This window comes from Lycium barbarum, chromosome 8, assembly GCF_019175385.1.
Source record: "Lycium barbarum isolate Lr01 chromosome 8, ASM1917538v2, whole genome shotgun sequence".
NCBI lineage: Eukaryota > Viridiplantae > Streptophyta > Magnoliopsida > Solanales > Solanaceae > Lycium > Lycium barbarum.
The window spans coordinates 107089106-107111133 of NC_083344.1; the positions used below are offsets into that span (position 1 = coordinate 107089106).

The 22028-nt window shown below is 35.2% G+C and overlaps 1 protein-coding gene and 1 pseudogene across 1 annotated transcript; one reads left to right on the top strand and one right to left on the bottom strand.

Annotated features, from left to right (window-relative positions):
- Positions 1–7700: 7700 nt before the first annotated feature.
- Positions 7701–12953, top strand: LOC132606568 (isoflavone reductase homolog). Its single transcript, XM_060320142.1, has 5 exons — positions 7701–7963; positions 9716–9850; positions 11861–12098; positions 12254–12457; positions 12558–12953. The coding sequence occupies exons 1-5, from the start codon at positions 7781–7783 to the stop codon at positions 12722–12724; spliced, it is 927 nt and encodes a 308-aa protein (XP_060176125.1). The 5' UTR covers positions 7701–7780; the 3' UTR covers positions 12725–12953.
- Positions 12954–16848: 3895 nt separating this feature from the next.
- The window catches only part of LOC132606570 (isoflavone reductase homolog), a 28665-nt pseudogene continuing 23485 nt past the window's right edge, over positions 16849–22028 (bottom strand).

A 22028-nucleotide genomic window follows, 5' to 3' on the forward strand; every position in this document is an offset into this window, starting at 1 on the left:
CAGCAAATATTCAACAGTCAACCTAAAGCTTTTAAGACCCCAGGAATAGTTGTTTAAGGCATCATAGTCCTCAGCAAGTTTAATCAATCTAAGCGGTATGTTGTTGTTTATGTCTCTTATCCAAAGAACATTGTGCACAAACCAAACTAAGCACAGTGCCTTCTAGTGCTATTTCGAGAAAGTTTTAGACTCCAAATCTTCCAACAATTTCTTCTGAATGTAGCTCTTTCCCACTAAGTCTACCAAAGAAACATCATTCTTAGCTTTGGAACCGTTTGCTTTCTTGGCTGCCTTGGGAGTCCGGGCTGGCTTGGTTAATACAACAGTAGGAAGAGGCTTAAAAGGATGACATCTCAATCCGGTAACTATGGAAAACTCCTTCATGCTAAATCAAATCGGCATGCCACATTAATTGATCCAAACCTCATCCTTTCTATCATAAATAATCCTACGCTTCAAAAGCTCAGACACCAATTTCATTTGAAACCGCGCACCGGTTTCTTCTGGCAAATCTAAATATACCCCAAAGCAGCTAGCCCTAAAGAAATTCTCCAACCCCTGCTACTGAAGAATGCCCCTAAATTTTTCAAAGCCTTTGCCCATGCTTGATTTGACCACAATATCGTTGGAAAAATCATTATTTCCATTCAGCGGCATCCTCACGCCGTACTTTTCGATGTTGAAGCTCTTGACGACCTCGTCAATGGAAGGTATATTGGGATCTGTGGCAATACTAGAAGACTCAAGAATATTGGCATCCACATTATGTTTTCTTTTTTTTCTTAACTCGGCCAAGGTCGTTGACATGTGATCTGTAGATTCTGCTTCTTCTTCTTTTTCATTACCCTTTTCAGTTTCTGCATCTAGACACATCCGTAATGAGCCATCTTTCTTTCTTACAAATAACATTGGTGCTTCCCACGTCGACGTACTAGGCCTAATAAAGCCCTTCTCGAGCAAATCTTTCAACTGTTCTTTCAATTCCTTTAACTTAGTAGGGGCCATCCTATATTGGGGAATAGATATCCGCTGAGTATCTGGTAGCACATCAATAGCAAAGTCAGTCTCCCTCTCTGGCGGAATAACTGAAAGTTCGTCTTGAGATACATCTGGGAATTCATTAACCATTGGAATAGACTGAAGGGTTGGTGGTTTTGCTTCTGTATTCTGGACTCGACCAATGTGATAAATACAACCTTTTGCAATCATCTTCCTTGCCTTGAGATAGGAAATAAACCTACCCCTCGGCGAAGCTGTATTACCTTTTCATTCTAGAACTACCTCTCCTGGAAACTGAAATCAAACCATCTTTATTTTGTAATCCATATTAGCATAACACGAAGCCAACTACTCCATACCCATAATAACATCAAAGTCTACCACATCCAACTTAATCAAGTCTGCTACGGTATGACGATTACATATTATAAGTACTCACTTCCTGTATACTCATCTTGCTATCACCGGGTCTTCAACAAGTGTAAACACCTCAAAAGGCCTAATCATCTCAGTTTCTATCCCAAACCTGGGTCGATCAATGTGTACACGTCATGGGAAAAAACTGATAATATACCTGTAGCAACATCAGGCGGTGACTCAAGATCCTACCGACCAATCAATGCATAGATGTAGTTCCGGACTGCTCGAGCTGGACGCTCCACCTCTACTTCTACTACTGCCGGCCGATGTCTGAGATCCTGCCCAGGAAGGCGTATAGATGACGAAGAACCAGCTGGAGTTCCTGTCCGCTGAACTACACCTCCACCACCTCTCGACGGATAATTTCGCATAATATGGCTTGGATGGCCGTAAGTATAACACACATCCCAACCCAAACGCCACTATCTACCGTGCAACTTACCACAGTGAGCGCATCGTGGCAGAGATGGCCTCATCTGACCAGAATCACCCCTGAACCGTGAACCGGAAGCCCTGAAAATTTGGCCTGACCCAGAATAAGTGGGTCGATCAAATCTCGTTCCTGGAAACTGTGAAGGCGCACTAGCCGTTGAATAGGCTGGACGCCTAGAAAACTACTGTCTATGACCGCCCCGGTACTCGCCAAAAGAACTAAAAAATCTAGCTCTCTTACTCTGGCCCCTATCATGCTCTCAATCAGCTCTGTTGCTGTTTCCGCTTCTCTAATCCCTGAGCATATGCTTAAATACGATAAATATCCATACCCTCCTGAAATGAGGTCGTCATGCAATCAATAATCAAATGCGGCCCAAGTCTAATCACAAACCGGTGTACCTGATCCTCTATCTCAGCTAATATCGTGGGAGCATACCTGGCTAGTGAGTTAAAGTGAAGACTATACTCCCGAACACTCATATTCCCGTGGCGCAGATTAAAAAATCTATCAACTCGAGCCCATTGGGTCTCTGCTGGCAAACAGGGTCGAATAAAAGCCTCTGTGAACGTTTTTCATACTGCTGGAGGTGCATTAGTCCCCTTGGAAAACTCCTAAGTCTTATACCACTGAACGACAACATCCCGCAAACAGTAGGAAGATAACTCTACTGACTCAGTATCAGAAGCATGTATTACTCTCAATGTCCTCTGCATCCGATCTAAAAGAATTCTGCAGGCCCTCATCTGCTTTCGATCTTGTAAATACTGGAGGGTCCAAATTGATGAACTATCAAACCTTAGCACTAATATCTCTATCAACATAATCGGTACCCGTACCCTGACACTGGGCCTGAGCGACCACTAACTGAGTCAATAACCGAATAACATCCCGCATTTCCTAGCCGGGTATATCATGTGAGGGAACTGGATTTCTGTAGCTGCAACCCCTCTGGGCCGCTTTAGAACATAAGGGTTATGAGAAGACCGAGACGGGGCCTCACTTGGGACTCACCCTGGCCCACATTTACGGGTGGAACCCGACTGGTACCCTCATCCGTCACAACCTTACCTCTCTGGCTAGCTGAAGCTCTCCTCGTCACAGGCATCGCTGATATCAGAATACGTTATTAGAAAATGAATTCCACTAATAAGGCCCTAACGCACAATCTAAGATAAGGAAGAAGGACAACCATCCTAAATGCCCTGCAACCCCCTATTTGTAAATGTGGTGCACAACATACCATAAATAAGACTTTGCTAGAGATGACTTGTAGACAACTCTAGCACAGAACTGCTCTGATACCAAGTTTGTCACGACCCAAACCGGAGGGTCATGACGGGCACCCGGGCCTTATTTGTCGAGCACCGCTAATCATGTTTTCATATCATAATATAAACAAAGGTGAACCAATAGGGTCGTCAGGTGACAACCTGCTAGATCAAAAGAGAAATATACTGAAAAGGAGCGAGCCTAAAGGACATACATATATAACCATGCTGGGCAAAACTGTACAAGTCGACAAAGCCAGCATAGACAACTATACAACAAAATATAGGCCGAAGAGGCCATACAATATCTAAATGTACCACAACTGTCTACAAATCTCTAATAGTGTAAAAGACACGATAAGGTCGGGACAGGGCCCCGTCACACCCATATGTACAACAAAAGATAACTTATCAAAACACAACAACAACTCCGGGACAAGGGGAGCACTCCAATATCAGTTGAACAGTAACCTACGGAGGCGGACCGTCACCCTGTCTATCTGAACCTGCGGGCATCAAACGCAGCGTCCCCCAGGAGAAAGGAGTGTCAGTACGGACAAGTTACTGAGTATGTAAGGCATGAAAGTAACATAAAGGTACATAGGATGAACGAAATGCAACCTGTACATCTGAACTGCCTCTGAGGGTCATGATAACACTTGTTATGCAACTTGTATGCAATGCATGAGTATGATAAGAGTATGAGTATATATATGCAATGCATGAGTATGATAAGAGTACATCCTGAATCTGTTGGAGTGACGTAAGTTCGTTACACGTTCAAATATTGTTATGAGATAGTATTTCGATAAACAAGTGACTCTAGGAAGCATATGAAATCTGGAGAAGAACTTGCTAAGAACAATATTACTCTAACATGAATTAACATAGAACATCCATAGCTGCTAAGAATAGAGTCATTATGGAGTAACGTTACGTTTACATTTCGTTCCTACGGATCATGCCAAAAGAAGGAAAGTTAGCCTTAACATACCTCAAGTTGTCAACACAACCCCACAACGAGTCTGTCGGACTAGTACTCCAATCTCCTTTGTCACTATAGCACACCTGACGGCCAGAAACACAACAACAACGTTATATAAGTCTCTTAATTTCACATTACTACTCACTTACATCAAAATAACCCAATATACGTTTTGTATACGACACTAATACACTTTACCAAGTATAACATCCTCAATACAATCTCAACGTCAACTACTGTCCATACAACAAGATTTTATCTCAAAAACACGTTAACAACATGGCTCAATTTAGATTACTTCTCAACATAAACTCAAGCTCATATTTGAACCTTCCCTCCAACTTCTTTCCCTCCAAACCTAGTATAACTATCACATAAACTCATAAACATGGAACTAAGATTGAATCTTACCTCAAGAACTCAAGAACACTTCAATTCCAAGATTACTTCACCTTGAAGTATCCTCCAAAGCTACTACCAAGAGGAGAAACAAGCTTCCACAACACTTTAGAACCTTTAGGCACTTGATCTTCTCTTTTGTTCCTTGATTGTCAATTAGGAATTGATTAGATATGTTAGAGGGGGTTTTCTAGAAGGTTAGAGGTCAGCGGAAATGAAGAAAATGAGGTACAATGAGGAGTATACAAAAATAAATATAAGAAAGAGTTGGGACATGCATAAAATACGGCCAAAAAATACTGGCCGTATATATAAATATATATATATATATACAGTCCAAAATACTGGCCGTGTATATATATACGGTCCGTATATATTGATCGTATTTCCCAACAAAAATTTCGCCCTCTTTGTCTATTGAAGTACGGATAGTATTTCAAAGTGCGGTCCATATTTCCAATATAAAGTCCGTATTTCCACTTGCCAAAACACAAATTCGACAAAACGTATTCTCTTCGATTCCTTTATCCCCTAATACTTCCAACACATACCAAACATGAACGCAAACCTTCGTATACTCAAGAAGAACACGTCTAACCTTGTAAAACTTCGAAGATAATTTCGCTCTCCAAATCTATAGCCACCAACTCACGAAGATGCTTAGCGTACAAAAGTACAGGGTGTAATAGAATCGAACCTCACCAACAAGGTGAAAGTTCAGATAACCAACTAACTGAGCTACTAAGATTCCCTTCATTTGTATTCCCTTGCTATAGAATCATGTATGAGTTCTTGGGGTTCTCTGCAAATATACAACCTAAACAAATCGTTTACAGTCTGCATAATCATGTAATTATTTACAATTTGACTAGATAACATATGTTTACATTAAATTTCATGAATTCAAATCTTGTTTTTTTTTTAACCTTCTTCCCGAGCCCCCACAGATTCATCTTCACTTTTTCATTCTCCATTTTTCAAATCTATATAACATATTGTATAATAAAGTATATACATTTTATACACCATCATATATTACATATACATTAAATATACAGTGTGTAAATAAGGTACTTGTGCTATATAACCAACTATAAATAATATGTTTACGTTGTATAACAATGTATAACATGTAACAATATGAATACACTTGTTATACGAATTTAAATTACAAGACCACTATCCAACCATTGTTACTTGCATTTCAATATCATAATCATGTAACGATCCAATCGTTTATTAAGAGTTCTAGAACTCCTTTTCTCTATTTGAAACTTCTCTTAGATTCATTTGGTGATTTATGAATTGAGGGTATGAGTGGGACGGGGTCTGAAGAGCTCGGGAACGTTTTGGAGCAATTGAACTTGAACTTGAACTAGTGGCCTAAAGTTCTTAGAGTTGACCAAAGTCAAAATTTAAATATATGGACTTAGATTCATGATTTGAATGTTGCTATTAGGTATGTATCATGACTTTGGACTTGTACTTATACTCGGAGAACCTGAGAGGTTCAGGTGAGTTTTGAGGGCTAAAACCACGGTAGGGCTGCACCGGATTTTATTTTTCTTCTAATGCGGCAATTGGCCTTTGCGGTTGCGTGGCTAGAAGTCGTGATCGAGGAAGATTGTGGCCTGAAGCTTCACGGCCGTGTGAGAGGGCTCGTGATCGCTCAGGGTGTCCGCTTGATTGCACTTCGCGTGGGTTTAAAACTAGTTAGCGGATTTGAATTTAAAAGTGGGTAGGTTTAATTTTTAAATTAAATAATATATGTGCCAATCACAATAAGCCATGTCGCTTTTAAAATAAAATTTAAGTTTTTATCTAAAATCTTTCAATTTTTTAATATAATATGATGATCATGATATAATATGATGATGGGCTTAAAATCTAATTGTCGGATAAAGCATTTGGTAGCTGAAGTCTGAACTTGGACAGATTCATGAAATCCCCCAACGAGCTGACTGCATACATTTCGGTAATTCATTCGTAGTAAAAGGGCATTTCCATAATCTAAACCCCTAGGGCCTGTTTGGAAAGTCACCCAGGTAATTGGAATTGAGTGTAATTACACAGTTTAAAACAGAGGGAGTATCAATTATTTTTTACAATATTAGTTACAAATATATGATTATTAATTAACATATTTTCAAGAAACAATGTATCATTAAATAACTAATTTAATATCATTTATAAAGGAACATTTTTTTAAATATTAATTTTAAATTTTTTATAATTAAAATTTATTTTTAAATTAAACTAACTGTGTAATTACACTTGTGTAACCAAACAACATGCTTGTAATTACACTGTAATTACATTATGACAAATAAACAAATCGTTGTAATTATAATACTGTGTAATTACTAGGCTTTGTAATTACTGGGATAGGGTAGTAATTACACCGATTCCAATTACCAGGTGGCTTTCCAAACAGGCTCCTAGTATTTCTGTCGTCTAATCAGTAGCATTTACTTCCCTCCATTTATTTTAACTTGTTCAACTTCAACTAAGCATATTCTTTAAGATATAGTAATTGAAATGAGTATTTTACCACAATATCTATATTAATGGCTGCTCATATTAATTGATCTTTAGTCTTAAATTTTGCGAATTAATTTGGAAAATAAGTAATTAAGAGAAAATAACACTCTATGTCTAATTGGAGAAAATATTTATTCAAAATGACCCATATTTCTAATATTATCCGAAATGATTCTTTTATACACTTTTATACAAGGTTGATACATTATCTACCGTAAGTGTATATTGTTGTGTAATATTGTATAAACACTATTGCAGAAAAAGTTGACTATGCGGATGTAAATTAAAAATATGACTATGTGGATGTAATATTTTATGTTGTATTATATATTACTCCCTCGATTCCATAATAAGTGATTTTTTAGGTTTTTTATTTTATTTCAAAATAAGTGGTGCTTTAAGATTTATATATGACCCTTATTTAAATAATCAAGAATCATTAAGTTTTTTTTTTTCTAGATATTTATTTAGGAGTAAGTTAGTAAAAATATTTCTAACTTTTACTTTTTAAAGGGACGTGCATAAGCTAAAAAGTCACTTACTTATTATGAAACGAAGGAAATACTAAAATTATCTCAATAATTAATAGCAAGGAAAAAATAATAAAAAAATATATTAAAAGTGACAATTAAAAATGAAAATGTCGGATTACTATAGAAGAGTTGGCCGTTTAGAAATCACTCAATTTGCTTTACTAATCTTGAGAAGCTTCTAGTAGCAGTTCAGAAATCAATGGCAGGAAAGAGTAAGATTCTGTTCATCGGAGGTACAGGATACATCGGAAAGTTCATCGTGGAAGCTAGTGTTAGAGCTGGTCATGACACCTTTGTGTTGGTCAGAGAATCCACACTTTCCAATCCGACCAAAACCAAACTTATCGATACTTTCAAGAGTTATGGTGTCAACTTTATCCATGTATGTACACTCGTTTTCTTTTTCTCAATTCGGAGATGGATTTAGGATTTTTAAGTTAAAGTAATTCAGAGTACCACTACACTTAGTAGGCGTTTGGCCATCAATGAAACTATGGTTTCAAACCAGCGTTTGGTCATCAATTTTCAGTCATGGTTTGAAATCATAGTTTGAACCCAAATCATTCAAAAAGCATGGTTTGGGATTTAAAACCATGATTTCAACCTTTTTAAATACAAAATTTAACTCATAAGTTAATATTTTGTAAAAAAAACTCATAAGTTGGTAAATATTTTTAATAATTACCCCATCAATCATTTACCAATCTCATTAACTTTCACCAACCTTTAATTTATGTGGAAAGATTATATTAAATAGTAGTTACGTTACTATTCATGTTAAATTTTTTATTTTATTGAAGTAAAGTTTAATTAATTGATGTTGCATTATTTAGAAAAGCCTTCGAGTAGTGTACTAATTTTGTTATAAACTATGATTTGCTCATTTGGTAAGATTGTATAAGAATTGAGAATGTTTTGATAGTTTTCACAATTTGTGGGTTTTTATGTCTATAAGAGAAAATACAACTTAAAATATTCAAATTGTATGTCCAAACATGGTTTGAAATCAGGTTTCAAACCATGTCCAAACGGGTCCTTATAATTCTCCTTTCAATTTGTTTGTCTTAGTACTTTTTTTTAGTGTGTTTGTAAAAAATGATCTTTTTCTTTTTGGCAACTCTTTAGTTTCAACTTTTCACGTGACATCTTTAAGACAATAAGATTGCATTGTAGTACATTCAGGCTTCAGCTAAGTGTACTAATTTTGGGGCACGTGAATAATGTGGTCTCTCCGTAAAATTAGATATTTATGTATATATTTTCTAAAATTGGTATAGTATTATCTGTTGGAACACATGTTATAAAAAGGTTAAATGGTTCATTTGGTTAAAGATTGAGTTATTTACCTAGTGATTAGGGATCAATCCCCATTTAATATATTTTTTCGCATTCAACATATCTTTAGTTTAAGACCACAAGATTCAATAGTCTTTTTTACTTAAACTCCATGCCAAGTCAAAACTAGACAAACAAATTGAAATAGAGGGAGCAAATATTTATGTGTTCAGACTAAATTCCTTAAATTTTGATATTTTTCTATGATTTCTTAAATTCCATTTTCTTAATTTATGGTCACTCTTTTTTTATTAGAATTGTGCACTGTAAACCGAAATTGTTTGTTCCTTCAAAAGTTCCAGCATAACCATCGCTGGTGTATGTATATTTTGTTAAGTTGAAATCAGATAAGTATGTAGTAATTGAAGCCAGTGGATACAATAATGTAGTGAGACAATGGGATCGGACTTAACATAATATAAATATAGTATGTCTTTAAAATATGTTTAACGATGTTTGAGCAGAAGGTTGGTGTGATCAGTGGCAGAGCTAGAATTTTCACCAAGGAGGTTCAAATATAAAGAAGTAAACACACAAAGAAGCCAAGGGGTACAACATCTACTATATATACATTAATAGATAATTTAATTATGTATAAACAGTGTAAGTTTTTGCCAATGAATGGCTCCGCCCCTGTCAGTGATAATGACAATTTTTCTAACATATATTGATGATTTGTTATGTTATTTTTTCTTGATTTACTTTCATTTGGACTTGTTAGTATTTTTAACGGTGTTATCGGTTTTTCGGAGAATGGTTTGAGTTAATAAAATGAGGATTAATTGGTGGTGAAATGCAGGGAGATTTATACGATCATGAGAGTTTGGTGAAGGCAATAAAGCAGGTTGATGTTGTGATTTCTACTGTAGGTCATGCTCTTTTAGCTGATCAGGTCAAGATCATTGCTGCTATCAAGGAAGCTGGCAATGTCAAGGTCAATCATTTTCTTTCATCTTTTATGTAAAACTGAGATAAAAGAGATGAGGTTGGCATTTTCCTGTATCCTTCGTGTTGTTTTACTGCACTCATTGCTATCTTCTCAGGGGGTGGAGGCATAGGGGTGCAAGGGGGTTGTTGAACCCCCTTGTTGAAAAATTATAATATGTTAATAGGTTAAATTACATATATATATATATAAGTTGAATCCCCTTGGCACAAAAATCTTTTTTTTTTTTGACTCTTGTTGCTTGAATTCCTGACTCCGCCACTGGCCATATACATATAAGCGCCTATTCTTATGTCACGTACTTTAAATCCTAATATGCCTCTCTCGGCCGTTAGTGAATCATCTATAAGTTATTAACTCTAAGTTGCAGTAACCTGTTGTAATCAACTTTAAGTCATAAGATGGGATTTAAGTACCTATTCATTGATTAAGGGAAATTCCATTTTAGAGTTATGAATAGCTTATCATAAAGATAATGCTGAGTTTAGGTTGCAGCAAGTTACATTGTCTTATTCACATCAGTTGATTCTTTATCTTTTTGGCTATTTTCTGTCTTCTTGCGACAAATATAGTCTTTCTTTGTCAGCAAAGGAAGGTGCTTTTGCTTCATTAGTGTCTTTTTTTAAGAATTACCTCTTTCTAAACAAAAAGAGGAGTAACAGTGATTTAGTACTACCTCTACATTCAGAACTATTTGATGCTCAGTCCCTAAGATTATAACTGCCATATGTGGAAGTCATTAGCTTAGATAAATATTTCACCCTCTAGCAACTTAAATCTCCTTAACTCGATGTTTGGCAATACTAGGAGAGAAAATTAGGAATGAGGATATACGGGGCAAGGTGAGAGTGGCCTTCGTGGTGGAGAAGATGTGAGAAGCGAGGTTGAAATGGTTTGGGCATGTGAAGAGGAGGACTGCAGATGCCCCCTGTGGAGGAGCGAGAGGTTGGCAGTGATAGGCCTAAGGAGAGGTGGAGGTAGACTGAGGAAGAACTGGGGAGAGGTCAGGATATGGCACACCTTCAGCTCACTGAGGACATGACTCTAAATAGGAGAGCATGGAGGTCGAGGATTAGGTTTGAGGATTAGTAGGTAGTCGAGCATTTCTATCTTTTCTGGGGGGGGGGGGGGGGGGGGGGGGCATGGTACTAGTTCAAAGCACCTTTTTTGCTCCCTCTTCTCCTTACCAATATTATTATTATTGTTCTATCATTATCTTATTCTTTAATTTTAGTACTACTGTTGTTTCTTTTACTTTGATTATCTTTACTATTTTTGCAATCAATATTTCTTTTCTTCGATATTTTCATCATAACTTCTTTACTTCTGTATTTTTCAAACCTGCTTTGAAAAACCCTTTTCTTGAGCCGAGGGTCTATTGGAAACAACCTCTCTACCCCACAGAGGCAGGGGTAAGATTTGCGTACACCCCACCTTCTCCAAATCCCACTTGTGGGATCACACCAGTTATGTTGTAGTAGTTGTTGGAGAGATTCTCAATCATCTGAAAGTAATAGTGCGTCTTCCACTTCACACTTACAAGCCATGATACTTTTTTTCTGTCATCCACTTTAAGTTAAGATATACATGTTGGACAAATGAGTAACATAAAAAATGCAGTTTTGCAAGACTTTTGATTTGATTTTTTATGTGGTTCTTTGGCATGTATTTTCCTGAATGGTGCTTAATTCAGTGATCTGTGAGCGATCTGTGAGCCTTTGCAGTGAACAATTCTGGTCCTACTCTTGAGTAATGAAAGAGTTCAATTGTTGCAGACACTGTTTAACCCTTTTCATCATGTGTCTATACAAATATTTTATAAGTTGGTCATCTGTGATCTCTATTATAAGGGGTTCATGTGTGATCTAGTTAATGTTTGAGAGATACTTGATGGGGGATCCTTTTTACATACATGGGAAATTCTCCCTTCTGCATCTGATTCAGTAAATATTGGTCGAATTAGCAAAATAACTGTTTTTCAGTGCCTTATGCTTCCAGAGATTCTTTCCTTCTGAATTTGGGAATGATGTCGATCGTGTCCATGCTGTTGAGCCAGCTAAAACAGCATTTAACACTAAAGCTCAAATTCGCCGGACTATAGAGGCTGAAGGAATACCATTCACTTATGTGGCCAACTTCTTTTTTGCTGGTTATTTTCTTCCGAATTTGGCACAGCCTGGAGCTGCAGGTCCTCCTAGAGACAAAGTTGTCATCTTAGGAGATGGCAATACGAAAGGTAAACAGGACTTCGTTTAACTTTGTTTGCCTCAAAAGATTTCATATGAACATGTTCCACCGAAAATGTTATTTCACTTGCTGCCCCTTATTTATAGTATATTATCAGATTTCCTGTTTGTTAATTGATTCCTTGAACCAATTTTGTATCTACAGCTGTTTTTAACAAGGAAGAAGACATTGGTACCTATACCATCAAGGCTGTGGATGATCCAAAAACACTTAACAAAATCCTCTATATTAGGCCTCCACACAATATAATTACATTAAATGTGCTGGTATCCTTGTGGGAGAAGAGAACTGGAAAGAACCTTGAAAGAATATATGTGCCAGAGGAACAAGTTCTCAAGAACATTCAAGGTAAAACATTCTGCCCTTGAGCTCTTCTCCACTTTAGGTGCAAGTGACATTTTATCAGTCAACATAAACTTGAATCTCAATGTAATTATGTTTCTTGCAGAGGCCTCATTTCCATTGAACGTGGTATTATCAATCTCGCATGCTGCTTTTGTGAAGGGTGACCACACTAATTTTGAAATTGAACCGTCATTTGGACTAGAGGCATCAGAGGTTTATCCTGATGTTAAATATACCCCAGTAGATGAGATTCTCAACCAGTATGTGTGAATATTTAGAGTTCCTTGCAATAGCATAAGGAGCTTCCTACCTTTCTGTGTACAATAGTTGTTTTGAGATTTAAACCATTTGAGATATTTCTCCATGGGTGCGCTTTAAAGTCCTACTCAGTTTACCTTAGTATTTTTGCTTGAAGAAAGCATGCCTCCTAGTTTCAAGCAGGACAGCTTAATTGTCTGTTTCTGGACACGGTTTTCGGGAAGATTGTTTTCTCAACTAATTTGTCTGTTTCCTGTGGCGTCTACATTTTTTAATGGCGGTGTCTAGGTCAGTTGGCTTGTACCTTGACTATTCTACCGACTATATGTTACCTCTTACCAATAAAGGTACCGACCGAGTAACTCTATCAAAGTTTAGTCGGATGAAAAAAATCAAGGTTTTTTCTCTATTGGTATTTTTGAACCCTTGTTCCACAGCACGTGAATTTACTATTGAGTTGTGTCATAAACTTTTATCTTGTTGAGATTCTTCAAGGATGTGATTTGGTGTTATCTGTAGTATCCAAACTAATGAACGAAATTGGTTGTTGCAAAATAACAACGGACAATTATATTACAGTTAAACCTTTCTATCACAACATCGTTGGATCCGAAATTTGTTGGCTGTTATAGAGAATTGCTGTTATATACATATAACAGCATTGACATTTAAATAATATTTTGCTGTTATAGGCAAAAAAGATGCATAAAATCTAATTTTTCATTTTAAACTGTCAAATTCTAAGTTTAATCACATTTTGTATAATGAAGGAAAATCTTTTAATGATGACAATATATATATATATATATATATATATATATATATATATATATATATATATTCATATGATATTTTTTGTCATAAATATTGTATTAAAGGATCAAATATTTAGTCAAAATTTCTACACTTATTATTGGTAATCAAGATATTCTATTTTTATAAAAATGGTTAATTATTATATTACCAAAAAAAAGAAGATAGCTGTTACATGGGGGGTAATTTTACAAAGAGCGTACTAATATAAAGTTGGTTGTTGCTGTTATAGGTAAAATGTTGTTATAGAGAAGTAAAATATAACATAAACTTCCGAAAAAAATTGACTGTTATAGAGAGATGCTGTTATATGCGGATGCCATTATAAAGAGGTCTGATTGTATCTCAAATTATTTCTTTGGTTCATGAAAGTGAAAAACCAAAGTAAACAAATATCCTTAATCAAGCAAATTTAGGTAGAATAAACTGTCGAATTGAGGAAAGTAACATTATGGCAAAAGTCTTATTGATCTAAAGAGTGACCTTGTTTTCAAACTGGTAAGTAATAGTAAGCAACTTTTTTCTGTGTGCGCGGGTGTAGAGCTTTCTTATTTATCGGTTTTGTATTCTCAAAACTTTTGCAAATACTTGTGTCTTGGTCACTTGGAGATTTTAATATTTGGGTTAATAACTTACATGTTCATTCAAGTACACTAAATTACCCACTAAAGCCAGCTATGTTTATTTTGTATCAAACAAAGCTATTCAAATTAGACTATAGTTTACCTACAAAGCCATTATAGTCTGAGAACTAAACAAATAAATCTCCCTTTAAGTTTAGTTTCATAGTACTAATTTCACTTGTAATTTATGATATTATGCTTACATACTTAATTTAACTTTTTAGTAACAATTCTTTTGACCTGATTATCATTACGTTAAATTTTATGATTTGTCTAATTTATCCTTTATGATATTACCGTTCAAAGCTTGCTTAGGTCAATATGAATTGGATCAAATAAGTGATAACTCAAACGGCTCAATATCTTTGGTATATAGCCCAGCCATATACAAAGCCCCATTTCCATTCAATATCCAAATGAAGATATTGTGCGTGTTGAGTTATGGCCTACTTGATCCAATCCATATTTGACCTAGGCAAATCTCGAACAATAATATCATGAAGGATAAATTAGTCGAATCACAATTTTTTATAGTAATAATAATCAGGTCAAAAGAATTGTTACTAAAAAAATTAAAATAAGGAAGGCAGCATAATATCATAAAGTACAATCAAATTAGTGTTATAAAGCTAAACTTAAGGGAAGATTTATGAAAGTTTTCTGATTATAATGATTTTGTAGGTAAGCTGGTTTAATTTGAATAACTTTGTTGGTACAAAATTAATATAACCGACTTTAGTGGGTAATTTGTTATACTTGGCAGGCCTTATGTGTTATTAAACCAAATATTAAAATCTCCAGGTGACCAAGACAGTGTTTTAAAAGGCGGAGGCATAAGGCGAGGCGAGACTTTAGCCCCGAGGTCCCACGGATCTTTAAATATTAAATTTATATAGAGTAAAATAGTATAAATAGCACAAAAATTATATATATAAAATACATTAATAGTTTTAAAAAAAATGAAAAATATTAATATAATAGACTTTAGTGAGTAATTGGTTATACTTGGAAGGCCTTATGTGTATTAACCCAAATATTAAAATCTCCAGGTGACCGAGATATGTTTTAAAAGGCGGAGGCATAAGGTGAAGCGAGGCTTTAGCCCTGAGGCCCCATGGATCTTTAACTATTTAATTTATATATAGTAAAATATTATAAATAACACAAAAATTATATATAAAAAATACATTAATAGTTTTAAAAAAATGAAAAACATTAAAGAAATCTCATAGAAAATAAAACTTCTAACATGATTTTACAATTATAAATAATGCAATGATATAAAAGTTATTATGAAATGCAAATCAACTCTAACATCTTACTTTCAAACAATAAAAGAATCACAATTTCTTAAAATACATCACTTTTATACCATGCAATTCCTTCCGCACCACCCTCACCCCCCGACCCCGAAAGAAAAGAATCAATAAACCTTATTTGTATTATAATGAAAACATCACTCCTTCCGGAATAAAAGCAAAATTACTTTCATATAGTGAAACAATAAAATATGATAATTTTGAGATATAGGACAAAAACATGAAGACCGATGATAAGTGAAGATGTAAAATTCGTCTATCTATTTTTAAAATAAATGTTAAATGCTATTCAACCTCACGGTGTTCTCAATTAGCAAGTATGCAATACTAGGGCTTGTAACTTGAGTTACTCTCAATCTTCTTATTTCTATAGATGAAAAGACTATTAAACATCATTTTATTAAAGAATTATGAGGGTCAGCAGTGTTAAACTAAAGAATTTGACACATAATTTGTGTAAGAACTGTTAGGCTAAAGAATTTGACACATAATTTGTGTAAAAACCTTTAGGCGAGCCTTGAGCATTAGGCGTGTTTAGAGCGGATAGTCGGGTACTTAGGGTGTAAGCCTAACATAACAAAGCCCCACATGTAAACCCCGAGGCGTTTTGCCAGTGCCCCACCCTAGGGCGAGTTCCAAACCTACCTTTTAAAACACTGACCGAGACATAAGTATATGCAAATGTTGGAGAATATAAAACCGATAAATAAGGAAAGCACTGTCCTATCATTTACCTGTTTGAAAACAAGAAGGTCGCTCTTTACATCAATAAGACTTTTCCCGCAGTGTTACTTTCCTCAATTCGACAGTTCACTCATCCTAAATTTGCTTGAATAAAGGATCTTTGTTTAATTTGATGTTCACTTTCATGAACCAAAGAAATTATTTGAGATAGTATACTTGTCAGTTGTTATTTTGCAGATTAGCCAATCACGTCCTTGAAGAATCTCAACAAGGTTAAGTTATAACTCGGTTCAAATACCAATTAAAAATAGGTTTGATCTTTTTTCATTTGCTCAAACCTTGGTTTTTAGAGTTACTTGGTATCTATATTGGTGAGAGTTAACATATAATTGATGGAATAGTCGAGGTGCAAGGGAGCTGACCTGGAAATCACTGTTAAAAAAAGTGGGTGCCACAGGAAATAGACAAAATTAATTGAGAAAAAAAATCTCTCTAAAAACCGAGTACAAACTGTCCTACTTGAAACTAGTAGGTTTGCAATCTTCAACCCAAAATACCAAGGTAAACTGAATAAGAAATTGAAGTGTTTCTATGTAGAAACATCTCAAATGGTTTACATCTAAAAACTACTATGCATTACAGAAAGGCAAGAAGCTAACATATGCCTAACAGCAAGGAACTCTTGATATTCACCGTTTCACACATATTGGATGAGAATCTCGTCTACCGGGGTATATTTAACATCAGGATAAACCTCCGATGCCTCTAATCCAAATGACGGCTCAATTTCAAAATTAGTGTGGTCACCCTTCACAAAAGCTGTGTGTGAGATCGATAATGCCATGTTCAATGGAAACGAGGCTTCTGCAAGAAATATAATTAGTACATTAATGAGACTTTTATGTTGACTGATAAAATATCACTTAGACCTAAAGTGAAGAAGAGCTCAAGGGCAGAATGTTTCACCTTGTATGTTCTTGAGAACTTGTTCCTCGGGTACGTATACTCTTTCAAGGTTCTTTCCAGTTTTCTTCTCCCACAAGGATACAACCTCATTTAATGCAATTATATTGCATGGAGGCCTAATATAGAGGATTAAGTGTTTTCGGTTCATCCACAGTCTTGATGGTATAGGTACCAATGTCTTCTCCGGTTCTCCCTTGTTAAAAACAGCTGTAGATGCAAAAGGAGTTCAATGGCTCTCTTGTAAAATGTGTCTATCAGCTACTACTAGATGATTGACAGATGATTCAAGAAGCAAATAATTATCCAATGAATGAGAAATCTAATAAGTACACTTCAAAGATGAAAAATAACTTTACTGGAACATGTTCATATGAAAATTTTGAAGCAAATCGTGTTTACCTTTAGCATTGCCATCTCCTAAGATAACAACCTTGTCCGTAGGAGGACCTGCAAATCCAGGCTGTGCTAAATTTGGAAGAAACCAATCAGCAGAAAAGAAGTTGGACACATAAGTGAATGGTATTCCTTCAGCTTCTATAGTCCGGTGAATTTGAGCTTTAGCATTAAATGTTGTTTTAGCAGGCTCAACAGCATGGAGACGGTCTACGTCATTCCCAAATTCAGAAGGAAAGAATCTCTGAGAGCATAAGCATTGCAAAAAGTTTATTTTGCTAATTCGATCGATATTTACTGAATCAAGTGCAGAAGGGAGAATTTCCCACGTAGCTGAAAAGGTCCCCCAAGTATAACCTTAGGGACTGAGCATCAAATATTTCTGAATGTAGAGGTACTGCATTGCTGTTATCCCCCAAGTGTAACCTTAGGGACTGAGCATCAAATAGTTCTGAATGTAGAGGTGCTGCATTGCTATTATCTTTTAATTAAGTACGAGGTATTCTTAAAAAGAGTCATTAATGAAACAAAAGCACCTTCATTTGCTGACAAGAAAGACTATATTTGTCACAATAAGACACAGAACATAGCCAAAAAGATAAGGAATCACCTGGTGTAAAATAAGACAATGTAACTTGCTGCAACTTAGGGAATCTTAGTAGCTCAGTTGGTTGGCTATCTGAACTATCAACTGTGAGAGTACGATTCCCACCTTATAATCCCTTCTCAATTCCCATTTTCCTACCCCCAATTTTACAAAAAAAAAAAAAAAAAAAAACTAAAGTCAGCATTATGTTTAGAGAAAATTACAAGAAAGTACAGGTTGGGGTGTTTTTCTAACTAATTCAAGCCCAAATTCAATCTTCTTACCCGAATAGCCCACGTTGTATGTAGGGGTGTTCATGGGTCAGTTTTTGCATAAAAGCAAAACCAAATCAATTTAGTCGGTTTTTAATTATTAAAACCAAAACCAAACCAAATATAATACATATACATCGGTTTTGTTCCATTTTTCGGTTTTCAAGAAATCTAATGGAATTTTTCTCTTCTTTTTTTCCCTACGATTAAGAAAGACTTTCCATCCTTTTCCAATTTATAGTCCGTTATTACCCTTTTATGTTGGGAGCTATAATATTCTTGGATTATGAAGAAAATGTCTTAAGATTTATAAGCTTTAATCAAGTGAATAAAGTTTATAAGAAATACAACATCTATTAGGTAAAACTCATAGTTGTTTCTTTATATAAATGAGTTTGGTATCATGGATTTCTTTTAATAAATGGGCTTAAGGTGTAAAATTCATTAGAATAATAGAGATAAAGAAAATTTAGATGAAAAAGTAAACAAAGAATTCAATTGTTTTTATAAAAGTTAATACATTGTGTATATATAATTATAAAATTGTGCATATTATTTTGTCAGTTTGGTTCGGTTTTAATTCGATCTGTTATTAATAAAACCTTACCAAACCAAATATCATCGGTTCTTAAAATTTAAAACCAAATCATTGCTATCTGGTGGAGAAAAGAGAGAGACATTGCGGGAGAAAAGAATCTCCGACCAAATTCATTGCTATAGAGAAAAGAAATAGACATAGTCGGAGGATTTTTTTTTTTTTTTGTCAGATTCGTCAATAATTATCCGATAAACTTTCAGATTTGAGATCTAAATTGGAAAGCATTTGTGGATTTATGACATTGTTTATTATATCTGAGTGTATAATCTATAGAGCAAAGGGCTAAAATGATCCCTTATCTATGGGAGTAGGTTCATTTTTGTTCCTTAAATATGACTTGAGCATATTTAATCCCTTAACTTTACTAAAGTGGTGCACTTTTTATTTCCCTAACGGAACCCGTTTAAAAAGTAAAGGTAGGGATAATTTAGTTTCAACTTACAGTGCTATCTTCTTTCTTGATTGATGAACATTTTATTTCTTCATGCCTTCTTTATTTCTTAGTATAAAGGAACCAAGGAACCAAATCCTTTTAAAATCATAGCTGATTGAGCAGATCCTTCCAAATAGTCAATAAATAGTTTCCAAAGTTACTTTAAACTTTCATATGCTTTGTCTTCACTTGCCAACGTAACAAAAACTAAATCAAAATTAAATAAGGAGCTAATAAAAGTATCTCCTTTATAGATAATATCCATCTTCTGAGAAATATAGTACTGTAGCTCTGTACAGTAACTAAACCAAAATGAAGAGTTACTAAAATCTACTCTTTTACATCAATCTTTAGCAACAAAAAATTAACCCTTTTATGCATATCAACCTATCCCTTTTAGTCTGCTATGCATATAAACCTGTCCACATCGTCTTCAACAGCAACATCGACTCATTTACACCAGACTTCGGCAGCAAAAATTAACCTTTCACAGCAGCAAAACTATCCTTTTAGAGCAGCAAAACTTATCCTTCTATAGCAGCAAAAATTTTCCTTCAACAGCAGCAAAACACAATCTTTAACAGCAACAATTTACATACTAAAAAATGAGTTGTCAGACACTCCACTTTCTTGAGTTGCTTTCATATGTTCTTCGCTAGCAGGTCCTCTTCTCACCTACAATTTTAAAAAATATCAAGATTAACTAAATAACAACATAACTAAAAAGAGTGTTATATGTAATTAAACTATACCGTAAGCTTTGTAGGAGCAAAAGGTACAATAGGAAATGACAATCCTTGTTGCGTTGTCTCATCATCATGAGAATCTGGATACACACGATTTAAACTGCAGGTTCTTATATTATGGCCTGGTTTGTGGCATAAGCTACAGTCCAATTTATTTTGCTTCCTTCTCATTTTTTGTCTACTTGCTCCCACTTCATCTGGTTCTTTTCTCCGCTGCTTTTGTTTTTTTCCTTTGGTACTTTGTCTTACCAACCGTGGAGGCAAAGGAGGTATGTTTTTCGACTTAGGCCACATCTCTTGACCGTTCATAGGTAGAATAGAAAATGCATAGATTTTTCTATAAGTTTCTACCTTATAACAATCATCCACGTATGAGTTAATGTCATCATGTTTAGCCCAAATTGCGGCAATGGCATGTTTGCAAGGAATTCCTGTTAGATCCCATCTCCTACAACTGCATTTTCTATTTAGTAAATCCACAGCCCAATTGTTCATTATGCTTGCCCCTATTATCTCATAATTCCACTCATTTGATTTCCTAGGAATAAATTCAGCTGCCTTAGCTTGATTTTTGTGCAATACATCCTTAATCCTAGGGCAAATATCACCAACATTCCACTGGGCACCTTTATCCCTATTTGCTTGCATCCTCGACATAAGTAAGTACCTTAACTTCTCCAATAGAGTGATAATCGGCTTATCTCTAGCCTCAAGGATCATGCTATTAAAACATTCACATATATTATTGAGTAAGGTATCACATTTCACAGTTTCGGAAAAGTGAGATTTAGACCATTCAGTAGGTGGCTTGTTCTTGAGCTCCATACTAACGTGATCTCTGAATTCGGAGATTGCCCAAGACCTATTTGAGCCTATGGCCTTAAGGTATCTTCGTGCAATATAAGATGAATTAATTGATTTGTTACGATGGTTCCAATTCCTACAACGATGAGTGTGATTGTATGTTCTGATCTGGAATGCGCTATCTCGATGTATTCTTGAAGCTAAAATCTCCCAGTTGCAATCTGGATGACCACAAGTTGCTCTCACTCTTTCCCTATCATTCTTGCACCACTTTATGTATTTCCCTTGGTTAACTTCATGAGTTATTACAGCATATTTGAACTCATTCTTGTTTTCAAATGTTAGTTCTTATGCCAACACTGGTTTATCCCCGTCTGTTTTAGGATTGAACTTTGGAAAGTTGAAACTGTCACCATCAGAGCCACATTCTAAGCTCTTTGTATCGTCTGAGTCAACACAATCCGAATCACCTTCTTCAGCTGCCATCTTTTTTTTAACTTCTTCACTAACTTCGTATCTATGATTCACATTGGTATTGCTTCCCAAGAGATCATCATCATCTACAAAATCATTTTCTGAGTCTTCAAATTCATCATCACCCGAAGAATGCTCACTGTGTACTTTTTTTTCTTGTTCTGCTCTACCAACTTCATTAGTATGTATAGTCCTTCCAATATATGAATCAAGATGTTCAAAGTATACTTCGACCACCTTGTTATCTGGAATACTTTTGGCTACAATAGTTGCTTCCACATCAGTAGAAATAAGTCGCATTCGGTTACCATATCTCCCGCACAAATGCCAGAAAGTAACTGAATCTCCCTCATAGCCACATAGTTCTGCCATGTATTTGAATTGTGACAAATTCAACTCTGTGTCATTAACATAGTCAATAAAATCTACACGCCCACCAAGATAATATTTGTTAGGCTGATGCTTCATCGTACCACCATGTATTACTTTTATACTGAAAAAAGAAGCCTCATATGCAGGGTCTGCACAACAATTGAACTTATCTTAGACCTTTTTCTAATGGAAAAAGAATATAAACTATAAAAAGTACTGCAACAGAACTAATA

Coding starts and splice junctions, on each gene's coding strand:
- LOC132606568 (XM_060320142.1), top strand. CDS start 7,781: ATGGCAGGAAAGAGTAAGATTCTGTTCATCGGAGGTACAGGATACATC. Junction 9,851..11,860: donor AGGAAGCTGGCAATGTCAAG/GTCAATCATTTT, acceptor TTATGCTTCCAG/AGATTCTTTCCTTCTGAATT. Junction 12,099..12,253: donor AGGAGATGGCAATACGAAAG/GTAAACAGGACT, acceptor TTGTATCTACAG/CTGTTTTTAACAAGGAAGAA.